We start from the raw sequence: 22,237 nt of genomic DNA on the forward strand, positions 1-22,237 counted from the left end.
GCAAAAACAAAGGACATGCTAACCAGCCTTTATTTGAGCTTGTTTGGTTATTTCCCTGTCATGGTCCCTGGGGTCATCAGTTCAATGATACAAGATTAGTCTTGCATTTGTAAGATTCTCAGGGTTTCGGAAGAATGAAACAGGCATGCACATTCCGGAAACGGTTTCAGGACAAGCATGCAGGCATCGTCCAATTACAAACCGAGCACAGTCCGTAACTTCACATCTACAGCCATTAGCAATGAAAAGGCATCTTCCAAAAATTTGAGTTTAGGTTCTCAGCTCAGTCTTCAAAAGCCACTACCTCCCCTGCATGTAAGTAAACCATAGAGTAGAATGAATAACATAAATATCAGTTCTGCAGTTCTGGATCCCCAGAGAAAGTCTCCAACACAACACAGAGAAGGGTAGGAAGGTTTAATTTTTCTTCTTAAAAAAAAATAGACTCAGAAATGACCCTCTGCTGAGCTTTAAAAATCAGTGGGTTTGGGGCGCCTGGGTGGCTCAGTTCGTCAATAGTCCAACTTCAGCTCAGGTTGTGCTCTTGGGGTTCCTGAGTTCAGCCCAAGGTCAGGCTCTGTGCTGACAGCTCAGAGCCTGGATCCTGGATTCTGGTCTCCCTCTCTGTCTCTGCTCCTCCCCCACCTCAAATAAAATTTAAAAACATTAATTTTTTTTTTTTTTAAATCAGCGGGTTTGTCTTTCTCCTTCTTCCACATTCTTTCCTTCTCTTTCACAGGCTTGTTCTCTTTGCCTCCCCTAAGAGTCCCTTGTCCTCATGATGTTCTAAAGCCCCTGCTTTTACAATTTTCATCAGGTTAATGAATCCTAATCAGTTTTTAATTAGTGGAATTAGCCACCGTGAGAGGAAGAATTTCTTCATGAGGACACATAGAGTGGTTTTTGCAACAACCAGCCCCTACAGGCCAGTCCTCTTCAGTTATTTTACAGCTTCTTCCCATCTGTAACTTCTGAATCTGTGGCTTTGCTAAAAGTTCCAGATCGTCTTACTGTAGTTCTCGTGGTAGCTGGAGTGGGCAGAACAAGGCAGGGAAGGGAGGGCAACTCTTTCCCAGGTCACTTTAAGTTTGTGCATTGCCTGTAATGATTTTTGTGCCAACGGAAGACTTTTAATACCTCATAATTATTCTATTTGATATGTTGGACTTCCATATTTGATTCATGTTCCAAGAAAGGCCACTTTAGTGCCTGCTCCATGGGCTTTCCCATTTATATCTTTTTATTTTCAGGCATTGAAGCCATCATATTTTTATATATGTCTGTGTGGATTTTTGTCTTTCAGGATAAAAAAAAAAAGTCAACATGAAGTGACTTAGACCCTGATTTGGAAAGATAAAGGAGGGGGTATTTTGCTTTGTTTTATATACATACAGAGATGCTAAGCTGAATCTTAATGTTTGGATGGGGGAAATGAAGCATCTATTTCCTTTTTCCCATTCTTTTAAAAAAACAAACTGTGGTTACAATTTCTTAGTGGCTTTCACTGAAAATGGAAATCATCTACTCTTCAGGATTTTGTTTATTGGTTGGAAGTCTATTGGTAACATTTCATACATACTATTCTTTATTATTAGCGAAAGTTTTCACTGTGCAGTGGGTCTTGCCCCAATATGAAGAAACGTATAGAACACCCTGAGTAACCATTTATTCTGGAACAGGTTTTTCCTTTATTCTGCGAGGTCTCATTCTTTATTATTTCATCTGTACTAGAAGGACCTTAGGTAGGTGTCCTCATAAACTAAGGATAAACATGAAAGTATGAAATACCGAATTCACCAACTAGCGAGTGCTATACGTTTAACAAGTGGTTGGATTCCCTGACACCACTCTTAACCACAGGCAGCTGTCAGGCTCTCTCCACAGTTGCATAAATCTAAAAGCCCGGCAAACCTGATGTGTCATTCTTCCCCGGAGCAGGGGTGAGTGCGGGAGGGGTAGCAGTGCTGCTAGGTGTCTGCGTGTCAGATCCGGCAGAGGGCGCCTGCGAGTCTGCGTGCGTGGGGAAGGTAGGCGGCTGTGTAACTCCTAGGGTAAGAAAGTGAAATCGTTTCAGTATTTCCCTACTGCAGATGAAACATTTAAATACTAGGACGTTATCAGCATCTTTGTTTACCAAACCGTGAAATGACCCAATCTATTAAAATGTGTGTCTGCCTCTAAGTTCGCCTGGCAGGAAGGTGGCACCAGAGTTCTTCATTTACATATTCCCAGAGGCTTCCTGGGGTCCTGTTGAAGTCATAGATGACTCAGGTTTCCAGGTGGCTTTTTTTTTTTTTTAACCTCCAAGTCTCTGTGAGCTTTTTGGATTCTCCTTCAACTTTACAAACTGAAAGTTGGGGTGTTTCTTCTTAGGCAGAATCAGTAAAGAATCCCTCAGTATACAATATGCAAATCGTAAAAAAAAAAAGAAAAAATAGAAAAATGGACAAGACATGTAACAGACATCTAATATACGCAATGGCTAAAGAGTGTAGGCAAAAGTGCTCATCACTATGAAATTTTTTGATGTTAAAATAAAATATCTTAACTCTCATACTGGCAGAGTTTTGAAAGATTAATAATATCTAGTATTGGAAAAGATGTGGGGAAACAGTTGCTCACACACCCACATTCTCTCAGAGAATCACATGTCTAGAGTCTGGAGGATATACCGCCACGGATAAAATGGTATGGTATCTTTAAGGATCAGGATTTGGGAAAATAGTATTTTCAATGTGTATGTGTGTAAATTCTTTATATATATATATATATATATATATATATATATATATATGCATAAAGTATGTACTTTATATATACTTCTATATTGATATTTTGCAACTGCATAAAATATTTTTGTAAAAATAATATCACATAATTAAATTTAATGTTATGCAAACAGATACTTATTATAATGATTTTTGAACAATTTTGAAAACACTTGAAAATATTATACTGTTAGAAGCATGGATTAAGGGATTTTTTTTTACCTATGTATATCGGTAAGCAGGAAAATTGGATTGTATTCCACAATACGAATCAATTGCGAACATAAATTAAATAACACATACGATTTTATCCCAGTAGAGAATTGAAATATCACCGGAGAGCAAAGTTATTTTGTAGGGAGATCAAATGTCTTATTTTATTTGAAAGTGTAAGAAACCTTCCAAGCTAATTTCACCATCAAGTTAGTATTTTACTATTATTCATCCTTATTTCCAATCTTTTCCATTTTAAACATTTTCTCTTCACATTTTGCTTCATAGAGAATATTATGTGTGTGTGTGTTTGTGTACATGAAGCTAAATGTGAAAACTTTAAAATAGAAAACTGTGTGACATCACTCAGTCAGTAAAAAAGTTTACCCTGGAATGTTCTACCTAACCATTAACACCCTCATCCTCACATTCTTTTTGTTAAAATTTTGGGCAATGAATTCAAATGCCTGCAATGTTTAGATAGATCCTAGCCACTACTCTGCTAAGGTGGAAGGAGAAAATGGAGGAAAGATTGAATTTACAGTTCTGTAATCAACATAAGGAGGCATTTATCATTTAATTAACTGCTTATTATGGCCAATAAACTTCATCAATATGGTATTCAAAACACGACAATGTACCCCTCCACCAAACTTCTGAGACAGTGTTGAACATACTTGTTTTTCAAACTAAGATTAATGCCACTGTTAAGCAAGTAGCTTAGTCTCTAATGTCTATAAACCTGTTTGCCTCAGAAAATGACAACATAGCACATTATTTCAGAAAAGGCATGAACAACCCTCATGATGGTGGATTTATGTGCCAAATACACTGGCAGACCTAACATCAAATATAGAATGAGCAAACCACAGATTTATTGGGATTCTGAAAAGCATCAGTGGTCTTCACTGGTAAAAAATACCTCCCACATCACTGTTATGAATGTGGCCACATTCCCTTCAATTCCGCCCTAAGACCCACAACCTTGATTAATTTTTTTAATGCCAATATCCCTGGAGGAAATTCAAACAGCAAAGCTGGATTATTGATCCTCGGTGTGGTTTTTCAAAAATAAATTGTTTATCTCCAGTAATTTCTGGTATTGAGATTGTGGAGTTCAACAAAGAAAAATCCTACTTTGGAATTACAGCCAGGGAGGGCAACACTGACAAAGCGCTGAAATACTGATTTCTAACCCGGCTGGCACTGCAGAAAACCCAAGTGAGCAGAACAGTGGCGATGACACAGCACATGCAGTTCAGTGGCTACTGGAGAAACTCCCCTCCTCCTCCCCACCAGCCTTACTTGCTGGGGCTTCCCTCCCTCCCTGTCCATCAGCTCCTCAACAACTTGCCTTCACTACTTTGGTCAGTCAAAATTGCATGAACGCCTGGATGTTCTACACTTTACATGCTTGAATAAAACCACATTTGTAGAAACTGCACACGTATTTTAAAGAAAAACAGTTCTGATAACTTTCAGATTCAAAAAGGAAGACAAGTTCTCCTAAACTCATTTCAGTTAATTAACACCTCTGTGCCGACCTGTCACATTAAGAGTATTAGCATTATCCAAAGAGTTCAGGAAGTCTTCAGTTGAAGGATTGTCTGGACTAAGAGTAGGCGTGGTCTCTGAGGAGTTATATTCTCTTTCAGAGATGCTTGTAAGTGAGAATGCAGTGGTGCGGGCAGGTAAGGGGTCGCTTGGAGCCAGAACACTGGGCTTTTCTGTTGAGTTCAGTCCTATTGTATTCATGGGAGATGGAAAAAGGAAAACAAAATAAATACATGAATCATATCCTGCAACATATACTCATCTGAGTTAACTAACTCCCCAGTCCATTACAGTGTGTATATAAATATATATACACATATGTGTGTAAATGCACACACAACATACAGAGATGATATACGGCGTGTGGTAGTATGTATATTTTACCAAATACATATACATATATACACATAGATAGATAGATAGATAGATAGATAGATAGATAGATGCATACAGAGGTATATAGACTTAGATATAGTGGCTAAAGATATAAATGGGGAAATAAAGTTGAAAGCAGCTATTCCCTGCCTTCTTCCCTTTGGATTGCTGGTTTCTTAACTGTCCAAAGCAGTTGGGTTCAGAAGGACGGAGCACACACATAAAGAAAATCAATTAACAGAAATTATAAAAAAAAAAAAAAAGAAAAGAAAAGAAAAAGACTTATCAATGAGCACTAGAGAAAGATAAAGTTTAAAGGGAATTAAGAGGACTAGTGTTTCTAGGAAAACAAAAAATGAAAAATAAAAGTTCTAGGTACACACTGATTTTTTTTTTTACAATTTTATTTTTAAGTGATCTCTGTACCCAACGTGAGTGAGGCTTGAACTTACAACCCCGAGATCAAGAGTTGCAGGCTTTACTGACTGAGCCAACCAGGCACCCCTGCACTGATTACTTTTTAGCAAATCAAAAACAAAGCAAAGATTGGACAAAAGACAGAGAAACAAAATTCTCAAACAGATACACAATGCCCAAATCTACAAGATGGTTTCAACTTTGTGATAATATAAGAAACACAATTTGAGATATTGCAACAACATTTTCCATGGTTTCAATTCACTTCAGAAGAAAAAATAACAGTGTGACACGTAGTGCTGAATTAGGGAACCCGTAGCTGATAGAGGCGTACAACTGATAAAAGCTTCTGCAGGGCACATTAGCACTGTGTATTAAAGGCCTTAAATTTTTTGTGTTCTCTTACTCAGAAGGTGTATTTCTTTATAGAAGAATGGGGAGAAATACACCAAAATTGTTAAAAAAAATAAAAAACCAACACATTGTGATCTCTGGATATTGAGGTTATAAAGATGTGGGGTTTTTTTTTCTGGATTTTCTATGTTTAACATATATTCATTTCTACGAATAGTCAAATGTTATGTTTTTCAGTGTTTAATTAACAACAACAACAAATGATAGCACCCAAGTACTTTAACAATTCAGTTCAACAAGAGTGAGTAAGAGAAAATGGGAGGGGAACTAGAATGGGAGAAACTGGAAAAGATTAGAAGTGATAAGATTTAAGAACTGAAATTAAAAGATTACTGAATGGGGAATTAAGAAAATGGAAGTAGAAAGGGCACAGAGAAGTCCTAGCTTCATTCATTATTGCTGAAGGTAAAATGAAATCAGTGTTTACTAAATACAAATAAAATACATCCAAGCCTTATTGAACTGCCCCAATGACAAGAACATAAAATAATGTAGAACTCTTCTGTGGTTACTGAAATCCAAAGTAATTTCAGTACATTTGTTACAGTTGTTATTTTCCAACGAAAATTTTCAATCTCTAGAATTTCATAACCTAATAACACACAAAGCAACATATTTACTAACAAACCTCTACCCGAGATACACGTCAACATATCTAGCAAAGTGATAGGCAAGTCACCCCTTCCTGTCTTCAGTGTAAAATCCTAAATCCTACTTGACTTATTCTCTCACCTGCTCTTTGTTGAATAAAAGAAGGGACAAGGGTGGAGGCAAAGACAGGAAGAAGAAAGATAGGGACAGAGATTGAGAAGATGAAAGGGAGAGGGGGAGGGAGCTTAAAATTATGTGCAATAACATTAATATACTTCCATCATTATAGACGTGAACAATTATTAGTTTGTTGTTTTTAGGTTAACCTATCTTTGGTTTTGGCAGGATTCCAATGATCCCCTGTGCTCTGAGAGAAATGTGACATTTTCCCTTTATCACCCACTCCCACTTATCTTTTACATTTGAATTACAAAAAGACTAGAAGGAAAACCACTCCAAATACCTCGCATAATAGTGTTATGCTTTGTTGAAGAGTAGCATTCCTAAAGATTATATATCATCAAGTAAATTCAGTCCAAGGTCTATGAAAAAACGGTATTCAGAAAACTACCCTCCTACGTAGAAGCCTTAATATTCTTGCACACATCTTAAGCTCACTGCACACCCCCTGGTTCAATAAATAAGACTTTAATTCAGGATGAGAAAAAATGCTCCAATTGCCAATTCTACATTGGCCTTCTTCTTCACTTTGGAGATACTACTGGTTTCCACTGATCACATTCTTGTTGATATTTGCAGGAAGCCATTCTCATTAGCATTTGGGGTCACTATTTTGACTTACCTGATGTCATCATTTGGATGTGTCATCCATCATTTTATAACAGTGCAAGGATAATGGAAACTCTCTCAAGAAGGTGGTAAGTCATCTAGCATTTTAAACATTCATCCCCTATTCTACCCCATTCCCAATCCCCTCCCGCAACAATAACCAGTTTATATGGTTGGAATGAACTTACTCATTTGTAAAAGGTGGAAATGCTAAAATGCATGAGAGTAGTTGGCATAAACCAATCACAGTTGCTATACCTTAATGACTTTCATGTATTTATAAAGCTTCTCTACCATACTATCCAACCGTAAAATTCCAATATTACATGTTTTAAAAAATAAGAGGATGTGCTTCTTATGCAGATTCAAAAGCATTTTGTTAGCATTCACATGCTTCCTTGTTTCCATAGTTTGGAATGAATTTTCATTTATTTACAAAAATAATTCCTTTAATAACTCAATTTGCAGAACATTTTGAATGTACCTAACTAGAACTGTGCATTAAAATGATTAAGTCAGAATTGTCTTAGTGGCTTTACTTACCTTCTCAATGCATACTTCAACTGTATAATGAATCAGGAAATCAGTAATACCTTTTACATAACACTAACATTTAAGTGATATAACTTATTTTTAACCACATGAAATGTACGTTTCTCTCTTATTTTTGCATATAATATGTATGAATTTATTTTTAACATTTTCATTGTTTAAATTTAATTGGTCTCAGGATTAGAATACTCATTAAGACTATTAATTCCATTGTGACAATAGAATTTGAACATGATTATTATAAAATATCTTACTACTCTCAAAGCTTTTCTTTTATATATATGTATATACATATATGTATTTGTATATATACATATATAATATGTTTAGAATTCTAATTTCTCAGATAATTCTTTAACCAATTTTTGACTATAAAGTTTTGCGACCTAACTTGAATTATTTGCAATGTTAAAATTTAAAAAGAGATTGGAATCCTGCTATGCAATTTATTGTCAAGTTTAAGAAAAGCTATAACTTATACACAATAATATATTCAAGTAGTTAACAAAATTTATATGGTATAAGCAGGAATATTAAGAACAAGAAAGTGTCAAAAACATTTTCACAATTCAAGAAATAATTCATAATTATAACACTTGTCCTTGTAAAATGATTTTACTAGACAATAATAGAAAACTCTATCAACATTAAATATATAAACTTCGTAACAAAATAATAAAATAAGTAAAATGAAAATATTAATTCTTACCAGGACTGGAAAGAGTATTGTCTTCTCCTGAAAAAAGGAAAACAAACATCTATTAGAAAACTTCAAATTTCATAATACATATGTAAATATAAGTTAAATTTCCATATATACATCATCTCTGTGTTAGTTAACATTCACAGAGGGGCAATTTTCAGTACCTTTTACCACTGAAACTACATTCCTTCTCTTAAGGTCATGTTTACAATGTCCAAGTATGTTAAAACTATGGTATTAGTTTTTGACTTCTCAGGTAAAATAAAAAAAGTAATAGAATAAAGGAGAGCTATTAGAATTAATCTCAAGCCTATAAAAGACTTTGGACTTTTTCCCCATATGCATTCATTTATTTAGATAATGATTATTTATTGAGTGCCTACTGTGTGCTATATGCCACATACTAGCGATATAATATGACCAAGGTAGAGACATTTCCTGCCCCCAAGGAGCTCAGTTCAGTGTAAGATACAGACCCCCCCCCCCCAAAAAAAAAGAAAGAAAAGAAAGAAAGAAAGAGTCTTACAGTGTAATGACCAATGAGATAGAATGTGCTGTAGCAGCACAGTTTGGATTGGGGCACCTGGGTGGCTTAGTCAGTCAGTTAAGCATTCGACTTCTGATTTCAGCTCAGGTCATGATTCCAGGATCCTGGGATTGAGCCCAACATCGGGGTCTGCACTGAGCATGGAGCCTACTTAAGATTCTCTCTGTCTCTCCCTCTGCCCCTCTCCACGACTTGCACTCACTGTCTCTCAAATAAATTTTTAAAAATTAAAAAGAAAAAGCTTATAGAGGGATCACCCAATTTAGAGTTCCTGGGTTGGTGTCCAACTGGTAGAGAAGGTGACAGAGAGGGTTTCTTGGATACATTTAAGGTGTGACCTAAAGGATTATGGACAGCTAGCTCAGTCCTAGAGGAATAAGAAGTTGAGATTCGTCCTACAGGCTTTAGACAGCCATCAGAAGAAGGTGTTTAAGGGGAGAACTATTGAAGAAGCATTTCAATTTTCGATTGACCTTATTGTAAAATGGAAAATAGATTATCAGAAGGCAAAGTTGGGGACAGGAACATCAGGAGACTAAAATAAAAGCGTATGAAAAAGATGATGTTCTACATGAGGAAAATGGTACCAAAAAAAAAAAAAAGCAAGAAAAAAATCTGTGAAACACTTTGGAAGTAGTCATCAAGACTTTGTAAATCGTTAGAAGTAAGAAAGGCAGAGAATGAGTAATACGGAAAGCATTCAGGTTGATAGTTTAACATACTAGGCAATTGTAGTAGGTAGATTGTGGAAGCTTTCACTAAGCTAAAGAAGAAAAGCAGAAGAGACAGGAAAATTTGATATTCTTGAAACTTCTATGTAAAAATGTTTAGTAATATTTGGAGGTGGAGGTTGGCAGCTCAGGATATCTCTCTGAGTTGAGGCTTTGGATCAGCATATACATGGGTATTGTAGCTCTGACGGTGAAGGAGGTCCCCCAGTTATACAAAAGGAGCATTCGGGATAGAATTCTGAAGTTGAGTAAGCATTCAAGGAGAGGGCCTAAGATTAGGTGACCTAATCTTCTATGTAGGAGGGAAAATGAAGTCAACAAGAGTTACCAATAAAGGGTGTTTCAAGGAAATTAATGAAATCAAATAAAATGAGATTTATCACCTGAGCTTGTGGGAATGTTGGAAAGGTCGGTTTTATTGCCATGATGGGAACTAGATTCAGTCTGCAGTGAGTGAGACATGTTTCACTCTTAGTAAATGACCGTGAAAAAGATCATAAAATCCTTTCCCAAATGACAGTCAACTGATGTGAAAAAGAATCAAGAATCAGATAAAAGAAAGGGTTGGTTAATATTTAAGACAGCTTCCTGCTTTGAGATTTTATTTTTTGAGGATAAACTGATCTGAAAAACTTGTCTCCCCTCAGAAGGGCCATCAGATGGGTAGGACCCAGTTTCTTCAGTGACATTCTCTGGTTTATTCCTTGATATAAATAGTATTTTTGTATTTTATATTATATTGTATGTAGTATATATAAATATGTAATTATTAAAATATATATTATTAAAACATATACTGCATCAAATATTTTCTTATTTTCTCATTATAGTTCTCTACTTTTTCTTAATCATTCATACTTAAGTATTGTTTTTAATGTACATGATTTGGATTTTTGTCCCTCCTCTTGTTTAATCAGCTTTTATCTTTCTATCCCATATAAAATCATGTTTTGATTTCTTAATATTATTTTTATTTTCCTGTTAGTAGCTTTCTCTCTCTTCTCATTTATTTTTATTTCCTTCTAAATTAAGTTCTTAGAATTGTGTCAATTTGCAAAAGAAGCAATAGGTAAAATAAAAAACATTACTAGAGGAGGGATTAACAGCTCTTGTGTTTTAAGTGAAAGAAGAAATAACTGTCATGATAATTGTAAAGAATTTAGCATATTGCCACATTCAAAATATTCGAGTTAGTTCGAGTGTATAAACACATTTCATATAATACACCTCTTTTCTTTATCTAAGAAGTATATAAGTTTTTAAATATCTAAAACTATTTTGGGGGCGCCTGGGTGGCTCAGTCGGTTGAGCGCCTGACTTCGGCTCAAGTCATGATCTCGCAGTTCGTGAGGTCGAGCCCTGCGTGGGACTCTGTGCTGACAGGTCAGAGCCTGGAGCCTGCTTTGGAGTCTGTGTCTCCCTCTCTCTCTGCGCCCCTCCCCCACTCACAGTCTGTCTCTCTCTGTCTCTCAAAAATAAATAAACGTTAAAAAAAAATAAAACTATTTTGATATGTCCTTTCTCAATATAAACACCTAATTCCTTGGAACTTCAAGCAAATTAACTTGATTTAGTTAAGTTTAAACCTATTTATTGTTTTGCTAACTTGATATTAGGTGCTGGGTTTGAACATGTAACAGGTATGGTCCTTTGCCCTAGGATAAATTACAAACTGTAAGATGTATAGATACAGATAGATATCTACATATATATATATATATATATATATATAGCTCCAATGGTTTGCAAGATAAAGAGAGAGAGAGAGAGAGAGAAAGAGAGAGAGAGAGAGAGAGATCCAGCAGTCTGCAAAGACATTTAAGTCATAGGTGAACCTGATTAGGACTAATAATTAAAATTTCTTCCATTGGAAATCAGCAAGAATTACACAATATGAGGAGGAAGTGAAGCAGCTGAAGCTATGTAGCTAAGAGCCTTGCATATAGTAAGTGGTAGATAAGTAATTGTTGAATGGGTTTAAGCATGTATAAATGCAAGGGAGAAATCAAACAGATCTGATGAAAACACCTTTGGGAGAAGAGCCAAGAGCAAGCCTTATAGGCCACGAAAAGAGATTGAATTTTTTCCTGAGAGTGATGGAAGTCATCAGATCAATAAATATAGAAGAGAAATCAAATAGATTTGATGACAGAAAAAAGAGGAATCTTAATGTTGCCTTTACTAGACTCATCACTAACTCCACAGACCATTATACTCTGTTGTTCTCATTTATTAGTTTGTTACCGCCAAAACATGTAGCATAAATGGTATAGAATATGTTATAAAAAGGAATTGCGATTTGTCACATATTCATTATGGAAATGGAAAAGGAATATTGGGATAATAAGGAAGCTTTCTTTTTTTAACATAAGAACCATGAATACTAGAGTAAATATGCTAGAAATGTTCCAAACAGTAGACTCTTCATCAGGCCACATGCATGTTAAATGCCCCAGAGATATTAATTTAATTCTAACTGGTGCAAAAGCAATGAATGTTTTGAAGACAATACGTGGTGTATAGTATTTTAATACAAGTTTAGAAAATGGTAAATTACTAAAATGGAGAAGACAATTTCTACAGATGTGTCTTTTTAAGAGAATAATTCAGAAATGATATTTTATTGTTATTAATTGCTAATATGTATTGAGTGTTCATGGTGTATGAGGCACTATAGGAAGCCTGTTGCTTGTATTTTCTCTCTTAAGGATCACAACACCCTAAGAAATTAGAAAAGTCAAGTGTCTTGGCTAGGTTCGCAAGGCTGGTATATGCTAGCCCAGACTTGAACCTGAGCCTGTCTGACTCTGCAGACATTGCTGTCCATCCTCAGGCTTCCAGCTTTCCTCATTAATTTATCCTTATCGCTTTTCCTCTACACCTGACCTTTCAACATGAAAATTCTTTTAGCCAATGCTTTAGGCTACGCAGAGATTGATATTTATTAAAAGCCCATAGGCTAAATAAAAAAACCTCTTAATCAGTATTGGACTACAGAATACGTGACTAATAATGTTACAAATGCTAAAATAAACTTGACCCTAAATATAGACATTTGCAGTAAATTATAGTTTTCTGGATAAATGCTCTATGTATGGTATAGACAAATATTGGAGAAAAATCAGAAGTGTGCCGGTTTAATTTACTAAAGAATATTATTTTGACAGGGAAGTCAACCAAACTACAGTAACAGCAAACAAAAGTACTATAACACACAGACCCCGTGTTTATCTGTGAAGAGACTTCCATAGCTTGGAAACAGAAAAACAACTTATTTCTATGTGTGTATCTCCATCTATGTATTTCTGTTCTAATCACGGCCCCATTCAACATTTCCCCAAATCCTTTAATCTTCAATGCAACAAAATTTAACATCCATGGCAAATAACATATATCTAAAAATGATCACATTTTCCTTTCATGCTTACTTCCCATAAAGGCTTCTCAGATTGAACGTACGTTTTCCATTATACCCCTTTAGCTCAGAATCTGATTCTAAAGTCCTCCACTGAGTGATTTTCAGGCTATTTTGAAATCTTGTAGCTTATTTTAAGGTTTATTTCATTTTCTTTATAGAGTATCACACACACATACACAGTCTTTCATCTCTTTGAAAGAAAATTCCAAGTCCAGCATCACAGTTTAGATTCAATAGAAGACTAAATTTATTCTCATAGTCACAAAATCCCTATAAACAGATTTTCAATCTCTGTAACACTTTCAGTTAACGTGATAAATCATATGAAAATTACTTAGGCACTCAATAAATCTTACAGAAGCTCACTAAGATAAAATTTCAAAGATGAAAACCACTTCCAAATTTGAGCTAATGTCCTTAAGAAAATATTCAGGAACTACAGCAGTGCGATTGACATTAATTTCAACAAGCCATATCTACTAGATTACATAAAATAAAAAAAATTCAATTATTTTTATTTATTTATTAATTTTTTAATGTTTATTTCTCTCTGTGTGTGAGAGAGAGACATAGAGAAAGAGAGCGCACAGGTGGACGTGCGCTGAGGGAGGGTCAGAGAGGGGGACAGAAGATCTGAAGCAGGCACCGCGCTGACAGCAGAGATCCTGATATGGGGCTCAAACCCACCAACAGTGAGATCATTACCTGAGCTGAAGTCGGACACAACTGACTGAACCACCTAGGGGCCCCAATTTTTAAATTTTTTTTAAAATTTTATTTATTTTTGAGAAACAGAGAAAGAGAGAGAGAGCATTAGCGGGGGAAGGGCAGAGAAAGAGGGAGACACAGAAACCAAAGCAGGTTCCAGGCTCTGAGCTGTCAGCACAGAGCCCAACGCGGGCCTGGAACCCACCAACTGTGAGATCATAATCTGAGCAGAAGTCAGACCCTCAACTGACTGAACCACCCAGGTGCCCCTCAATTACTTTTAAAATATCAAAAAACTTAAGTACAAATCTCAAAGTAGGAACATATATAAAGACAACCTACATGAAAGAGCCTAGTTAAAAATCTAATATCTGAAGGACATATCCCCTCCAAAAACCATCTGACTTCCATAAATGTAAGCATGCAGTAACAAATACTTCCATGGAGACTGTTTCTACATATCAGATAGGATAAATAGGTGAAGTTACTTAAATATTTAGAGGAGACTGCACTATCGAAGATATCTCTATCACATTTTGCAATTCTTCCTAAATTATATGAAAATGACTTCAATTGTCTATTATATTTCCATATGCAGACATTATCAGAACATTACTGAAACACAGGAAGAAGCAACTGTGCTGAAACCTCATGATTAAACAGTCCAACCCTATCAGACTGGTTATATGAAATCTTTAGTTATTTCATGACCTACTCATTCTACTGCAGGTCAAAGACGGATCTGCCTGGCCAATGAGAAGCCAAAGAACTAATGTAGTTATCTCAGCTGTTTGGCATAGGCAAACATCCCCATACTCTTTATGCTCTAGTTCACATATAACTTAAAAGCAACCATACACTGTTAGTGGAGTCAGACTTGGAAAAAGCAAATAAACGTCTGCATAAAGTACTTAATAACTAGTGCGTAATAAATACCTATTTAATATTAGGAAAATGCATTAATATAAGTAGCATTAAAATACATGCAAACATTCTATATGAACAATGCTGGGAGGGTGTGGAAAACAGGTAAAGAAAATAGCAGTGGGGATTAAGAGGGCGTGTGTGACAATAAAGAGAAAGCACTGGTACTTCTAAAAGTATAAACTGCATTGAGCACTTTTAAATTCTATAAACACAGGGGATAAATATAATGAAATAGACCATAGTAATAGACTTAGTATCTCCATATATTATCTTTTGACTTCACTCTTCTGGGATAACATTTTCTGCATTTTTTTTTTTTTTTTTTTAAGGGAAGTGCCTGTTTTCATTATTTAGACAAGGGAATATTTAGAAATATTCCAGTAGGTGGCACCATAGCTCCAAAAATCTGTAAATCACGGTACACGCGCTCTTTTCCATGTTAATCCTGTGTGAATTACCAGTGGAATTGACTAAGTACATTAAACAGCTGAACATGCAGATAACAGAGCACTCGATCTTCAAAGCTGTGTTATTCTAACACGTGTATTGTTGCTGAATTTACCTTTCCCAATATGTTTCCTTTACAACTCAAAATGTTTAAGTGATCACAAATCAAAGTTACCTTGAAGTCATGCCCCTAAGTCCCTGTTCAGAAATTTCATCAAAAACCGGAAATCAGTCGAGTGAAAATGACATTTCAAAAGACGTACTTGGGCTTTAAATACCATCCGTTCCCAACCCCACCGCTGCCCCCACCCCACAAAAAAAAGGAAATGGAATGCCATTTCCAAAGGGATTTAAACATGTCTAATTCAGCAAATCTAAGTACAAGGACAGAAGGGTGAAACAGGATAGATGAAATAAATACGTATTCTCAGCATCTGCCCTAAAAGAACAGTGGCATGTTTTGAAGGCTGAGAATGCATATCTGACCCCTATAAATATAAAGGCCATACAAAAGTGAAATAAGCACACCAAGACAAAAATTAAGGGTCAGCGAAAACAGATATGCCTGGTTTTCTTTGTTTGGTAAGGCGTGATAATAATAAAGCATATAAATAAAAATGAAAGGATTCTACTTTTAGTTACTCTATAAACCTGGTATATGGTTCACAGACAGCAAATCCCACAAATTACATCCAATTAATAAGTTCTATGGAGTAAGCACTCTGAGCAAGGGACAGACAAGGTTTTATCTAGATTTCATAGAAACATAGGAAATAGACTATCCTCCATTAGCTTATCAGTAAGTATAATAATCACAGCAGCAGTTTTACTGAAATGTTATGTATCAGACACCATGTTGACATCTTTGTGTGTTTTTGTATTTACTCATCCAAGCAAAGCCAGTGGGTTAGCAAGTATTTTTCCTATTTTGTAGAGAATGAAACTAAGACTTGGCGTTTAGTAAATTTCTCATAGTCATACACCCAGGAAGTGTTGACTTTGAAGGAGTGTCTGTCTAATCACAATTTTCTTCTGCTTCACTCAGACTTTATGTTAAAACATTGGTTGTATTGTGAAAATGCCTGGAATCTCATGAATGAAACAGCTGCTGCTTACCACCAGAAAATAATTTCAGAGATTTCAACTTCTACCGAAACATAGGATGTTAATATCTATTGACATGTAGTTCATTTGATAGATAAGGAAACTAAAACTCGGGAAGCTTAAATGCCTTTCTGATTTCGTGCAATTTAGTAAGACTCGTGATTTCCAAGCTCCACCAACTACCACAGAATTTCAACATACTTTAAATAGAAATGGACCTTCAAGGGGCGCCTGGGTAGCTCTGTCGGTTTAGCATCCGACTTCAGCTCAGGTCATGATCTTGCGGTTTGTGGGTTCCAGCCTGCATTGGGCTCTGTGCTGACAGCTCAGAGTGAGTCGGGAGTCTCCTTCAGATTCTATGCCTCCCTCTCTCTGCCCTCCTTCTCTCTCTCTCTCTCTCTCTCTCAAATAAATAAACATTACTAAAAAAAAAAAAAAAAAGAAACGGACATTCAAGAAACAACTAGACCAAAGCCTCTAAGAAGAGAGATAGAAGGCCAAATAAACAGGAGACTTGGGAGAAACAGAGACAATGCAAGGAGCAGCAGAAACCCTGAAGCCAACAGTAGTAGTTCATATTGTCAGAAATGAGACAACATGGCATCCATGAACAAAGAACAAGGAGTTATAAAAAGCAACATTTCAAGATCAAGAAAGGAAGCCAATAGATACTGGATAAAACATTTGAAAGGAAAAAGAAAAAAGAAACAGCAGTACAACAGAAAATATCATTTAAATGCCAAAATATCTTGAAGTATTTATGTTTGCTTCTGGAAAGCAGGAATTGAGGATGGGAAGTGGGATGGAGACAAAGGACTGACCTTATTTACTATAAACCTTATAGTACTATCCAGACTTTCAAACTACACATACACACATGCACACACACTTGAATAAAAATACGAATAAAGTTATCAGTATGTAAAATTGAGGATAAAGAGGGCAAATGCATAAGGCCTGGGGTAGAGGAAAATCAGGGAATACATTACTTTAAATATAGCAATCATATCTAGGTGTTTCCTGAAGAACTTGTGTGTGAGACATCACAGATATTCTTGTTTAATTGTGAGCACATACGAGTTTTCAAACACATTCACCTCTAAAACCAGGCATGCATTTATATGTCTTTTATATTTGGCTTAAAACATCATATTATCAATTTTAGCCATGTTGATTAAATAAATAGCAATATTAATAAATCCAAGATGATCATCTGTAAAAGATTGGTTACTTTGCCTTATTTTTTATCTTAAAATATTTATCTCTATGTCACTGCGGGGCGGGGGGGGGGGATGCGGGGGGATTTTAGGAATAGCCAGATTATCACTTCCTGTCTAATGATAGTCAACCTGAGATCTTTGATTTAGATTCACAAGTCTTAAAATGTCCCACAGTCAAATTTGTTTCAGAAATATTTTATGCTACATGTCCCTCAGAGACATTTATTAAGTGTTAAAATATTAAGGGCAAAGAGAAATTTATGTAGCTTTGTTTAATCAGAATCTCCCAGAGGTATTTGCCACCGATCCATTTTTTTCCAAGGACATAATGTACACACTATCATGAAACAAAAGCACTTTGGAACCTCAATGGAACACAGTTTATGATTCTGGTTTGGATTAGTTATATATAACTTCACATGTATATAAAGAGAAAGAATAAGCAGTGTTATAATCCTGATAAATATAAAATCAGGATTTGTATTTGCACCAGATTAAAAATTCAGATTAAATTCAGTGAAAAATTCTGAGCTCCACCTCTCCACATGCCGATTCAGTAGGTTTGAGGTATGATTGGGGCTCTAGTAATTTCTCAAAGTTCTGATGGCGATTATGGTGGGGAACATGGCTTAAGAATGATTCATAAAGCTACTTCCCTTATGCACGTATAGTTAACCCTTGAACCACACGGGTTTGAACTACACGGGTCTGCTGACACGCAGATTTTTTACAGTGCGGTACGGTAAATGTATTTTCTTTATAATTTTCTTAAAAGCATTTTCTTTTCTCTAGCTTACTTTATTGTAATAATACAGTATGTACTACATATAAACATACAAACTATGGGCCAAAAGACTGTTTTTGTTACCAGTAAGGCTTCCAGTCAAGAGATGGCTACTAGTAGTTAAGTTTTGGGAGAGTTGAAAGTTGTACTCTGATTTTCAACTGCAGGGCGGCTGGCACCCCCTCACCCTCCCGTCAGATTTACAGGGCATACCTCAGAGATATTGCAGATTCAACTCTAGACTACCGCAGTAAAGCAAATAGTGCCATAAGAGAGTCAAATGAATTTTTTGGTTTTTTTAGTGCATATGTTATGTTTATACTACACTGTAGTCTATTAAGTGTGCAATATCTTGGGTCTAAAAAAAGTACATACTTTAATTTAAAAATACCTTAGTGCTAAAAAATTCTAATCATCTGAGCTTTCAGCGAGTTATAATCACTAATCAAAGTCACCATAACAAATACACTAATAATGAAAAAGTTTGAAATATTGCAAAAACTATCAAAATGTGACACAGGGCCATGAATTGAGCAAATGCTGTGAGAAAAATGATGCCAACAGACTTGCTGGAAGCAAGATTGTTCCAAACCTTCAATTTGTAAAAAAAATCCAGTATCTGCAAAGTGCAGTAAGACAGTGCGATAAAAGAAGTACACCTGTATTCTCCTGTTAAATGTCTTTTTGTTTCTTATGAAAACGTCTGTTTTTATTTCTCTAAATCCAGGCATAAGTATCTAATTTATAAAAAATATCTCAGCAAAAACTTTTTAATTATATTAACAGGGGCACTTGGGTGGCTCAGTCAGTTAAGCATCTGATATCAGCTCAGGTCATGATCTTAGGTCTTGTGGGTTCGAGCCCCACGTCAGGCTTCATGCTGACAGCTCAGAGCCTGGAACCTGCATCAGATTCTGTGTCTCCCTCTCTCTCTCTGCCCCTCCCCCGCTCACACTCATACTCTGTCTCTCTCTCTCTATCTCTCTCAAAAATAAACAAACATTAAAAGAAATTAATTATATTAACTCCTTAATGTATGTTTTTGTAGCTTTTGGCTTTCTCTAGGATAGAGTAAGATTGTACGCAAAGATACACAAAGAATCATCAAAGGATGTTTGTACAAGTGGTGAAATTGATTAGTGTCCTTAGTAGTATTGATAATACCATTTAATAATCAGCTACTATGTTGATGACATTCCTCTTTTGGCAGATGAAGTCTCAAAAACTAAATTTGTGCAAAGCTAGAGAACTCAGACCAGAAGAGTTTGATTTCAAATGTACATCTGACACTAAAAGCCTCATGCTTATTCAACCATACTGTGCTCGAAGGGAGAAATATTTATGCTAAATCCAATAATTGTGTGAAAGACCCATCAGAGACCCAAGCATGAGTAAAATATCACAGATGAAGCATTAAAATGGGATTCAGAGTTAAGTCACACATTAAAATGTATTTTTAAAAAGTGCAAATTGCTGAATAATGACCTTAAAAGAGTTAGAAAAAACATTTCTTTAGGGAAAAAAAAGTGAGGGGGGAGGGTGTGGACAGGCATATGACCAAGTAAAACTGGGGTATGGACTTAGCCTTCATTATTTTTACCCACATCTTCAAGAAAGGAAAAATAGGACATACTTGAAAATGCTTTACTCGTATTACATCTGTGCTTTAAAACAACACAACACAAGCTTGTACAGATCAAACCTATATGGAAGTGGGTGCAGGAGTGAATGGGTGGGCAAATGAATGGGGGGTGAATGAGTGGGGGTGAGTGCATGAGTGGGAGGTGAATGAGTGGGGGGTGAGTGGGGGGTGAGGCCCCGCATGGGGAAGAAGTCTTCCAAGAAGAGTGAGCACTGTGTGTTTACTCCAGGTCTGGGGTCAGTGACTTACAGCACCACCCACAAACCTCTCTAAATGAACCAGGACTGAACTGTAAATGATAGTATTTGTGTGTGTGTGTGTGTGTGTGTGTGTGTGAACTAAATACAAGATAATAAGAAATAAACAGAAAATAAATACGAGGCTATGGGGAGTCTGCCTACCAAACTAGACTCTTATCTCACAAACAGAATCGCATGTCTGCTGAAGCTGCACAAAAGCCTTCTCTCCCGAAAGAAAAGGCAATAAAAGCAAAGGCTGATAAATGCACCGCTACCTTCTCATTTCCCCTTAATGAAAACTCTGAACAGAAACCTTTGATTTACTTTCAGAATCATTAAAGGAATCCCAGGCATAACGGGAAAAGCTACACTTTCAAATAGAAAAGGTTTTCAAAATGTTGTTCTCACGAGTGTGCTGTTTGCACAGCTAAAAGCTAACAGCAGTGTCTTGACTGCTCTTGTGGTTTCTTCTCTTCGGTGTACTTCTGTTTTTCTGATTCGAAGTCTTTATAGGAAAGGAAGAGGCACATCTCCTGCGGTTAAGCACACAGCGCTTCCAAATGGTGAAATGGGTTGCCATAGCACCAGCATAATCAGCCCTATCTCAGGGTTAAACCACAACTTCTCTAGTTGATGTTGAAGCTGTCTGATTATACATTTAACTGCTACCAAAAAAAAAAAAAAACAAAAACAAAAAAAACAAAAAAAAAAAACAAAAACAAACAAACAAACAAAAAACAAAACAAAAAAACCCTGAATTTCAGGTTGATTTGCTTTTGTTTCACTGAAAAGGTATTTCACAGGTAGGCTGATTATTATGATAGTGATGTTTCACTGAGCAAGCACTCCATTTTGAAAAGCATTTGCAAGTGATATTTTAATGAGGAAAAAAAAATGGTAGATCCGATCGTCTCTTTCATAACATACAAAGTGACCATCTCTTTGGCCAGCAATTAATGTTGATTAATCAGTCACATAATGAAACTTGAGGAAAACAGATTACAAAAAAAAAAAAAAAAAAAGAGAGAGAAGAAGACACAGGTGTTTGTTTATTTGTAAATAGAGTTCACATTCCTTTTACTTCAAGATTATGAGAGGACCAGAGAAAAGACAAGGATATTTCCCATATCATCACATAAGAGCACAGCTCTCCCACGATGACAGTCTACCTCACATCCCGTGCAGACAGAGGTAAATGAGTCGAGCGACTTCCCTAATGTCGCACTTGAAGCCTTATGAGAGGTGATGCCCAAAAACACAGAAATGGAGAGGAGCATTTTCCTGCCTTGCCGCGTTACCTGGCATACTTCAGCCCTGAGTGGTAAGTGGTAATATCAAGCTGAGTATTTCTACCAAGTATCTCACAATCTGACTAAAAACAATTGTTTCATGGTGCAGGAAGTATTAAAAAAATATATTAACAGCTCCTGCATTTGCTACTAACTGCATAATGCCACCTCCTAGGAGGAGAGAATTTAGAGCATTCATTTCACGTCATTCTCTGAACTTTAGAACCTAGTCTTTGACACCTGGGGTCTGTGCTTCCTTTTCTTTTCCACTGTTTGACCCTAGTCCAAGTAGTTCTATTTCACTGACTTTGTGTGTGTGTGTGTGTGTGTGTGTGTGTGCGTGCGCGTGCGTGTGTGTGTGTGTGTGAGCTCTATGCCCATTCTGGGGCTCGAACTCACCACCGAAGATCAGTAGTCTCAAGCTCCACCAACTGAGCCAGCCAAGTGCCCCTGTCTCATTGACTTTTACACTCAGTTTCCAAGCTGCAACTTCCTCCCTCCCTTCCCCGTGCATGTTAGAGATTGCCACATCAGTCTACTTTTTAAATGTACTGATATGTTTCCTGTTAAAATATGCTTAATTCCAAAATTTTTGCTATCATTATGGAAAGCCCTTCACACTCCATCTCCAACCTGCGTCTCCAATGATGTTATCGATGTGCTTAAATGAAGTCACTTTTTTCATGTGAAATTTAGTTCAGAGGCAACTTATTGTAACCCAACAAGTTTCAGCACATGGCCCCTCTCTCCCTTTCAGTTTAACATTTCGCCCAGAATAGCATTCCTTCTTTTACTGACTCGAAGT

General features: G+C 36.2%; 1 protein-coding gene across 5 annotated transcripts in view; it reads right to left on the minus strand.

Moving 5' to 3' along the window:
• The window catches only part of PTPRC (protein tyrosine phosphatase receptor type C), a 125,655-nt gene that overhangs the window by 59,780 nt on the left and 43,638 nt on the right, over positions 1-22,237 (minus strand). For 3 of the 5 annotated variants that reach the window (XM_086693308.1, XM_086693307.1, XM_025921099.2), the window contains exons 3-5: positions 8,383-8,409; positions 4,526-4,723; positions 1,912-2,046 (exon numbers count right to left, since the gene is read on the minus strand). In XM_086693308.1, the coding sequence (XP_086549434.1) occupies positions 1,912-2,046; positions 4,526-4,723; positions 8,383-8,409 (360 nt within the window). The remainder of the gene's footprint in view (positions 1-1,911; positions 2,047-4,525; positions 4,724-8,382; positions 8,410-22,237) is intronic. The other 2 variants (XM_086693309.1, XM_086693311.1) reach the window with 2 other exon arrangements.

Source organism: Puma concolor, chromosome E4 (genome assembly GCF_028749965.1).
Source record: "Puma concolor isolate L17-30 chromosome E4, mPumCon1.1.hap2, whole genome shotgun sequence".
In the NCBI taxonomy this organism is placed as follows: domain Eukaryota; kingdom Metazoa; phylum Chordata; class Mammalia; order Carnivora; family Felidae; genus Puma; species Puma concolor.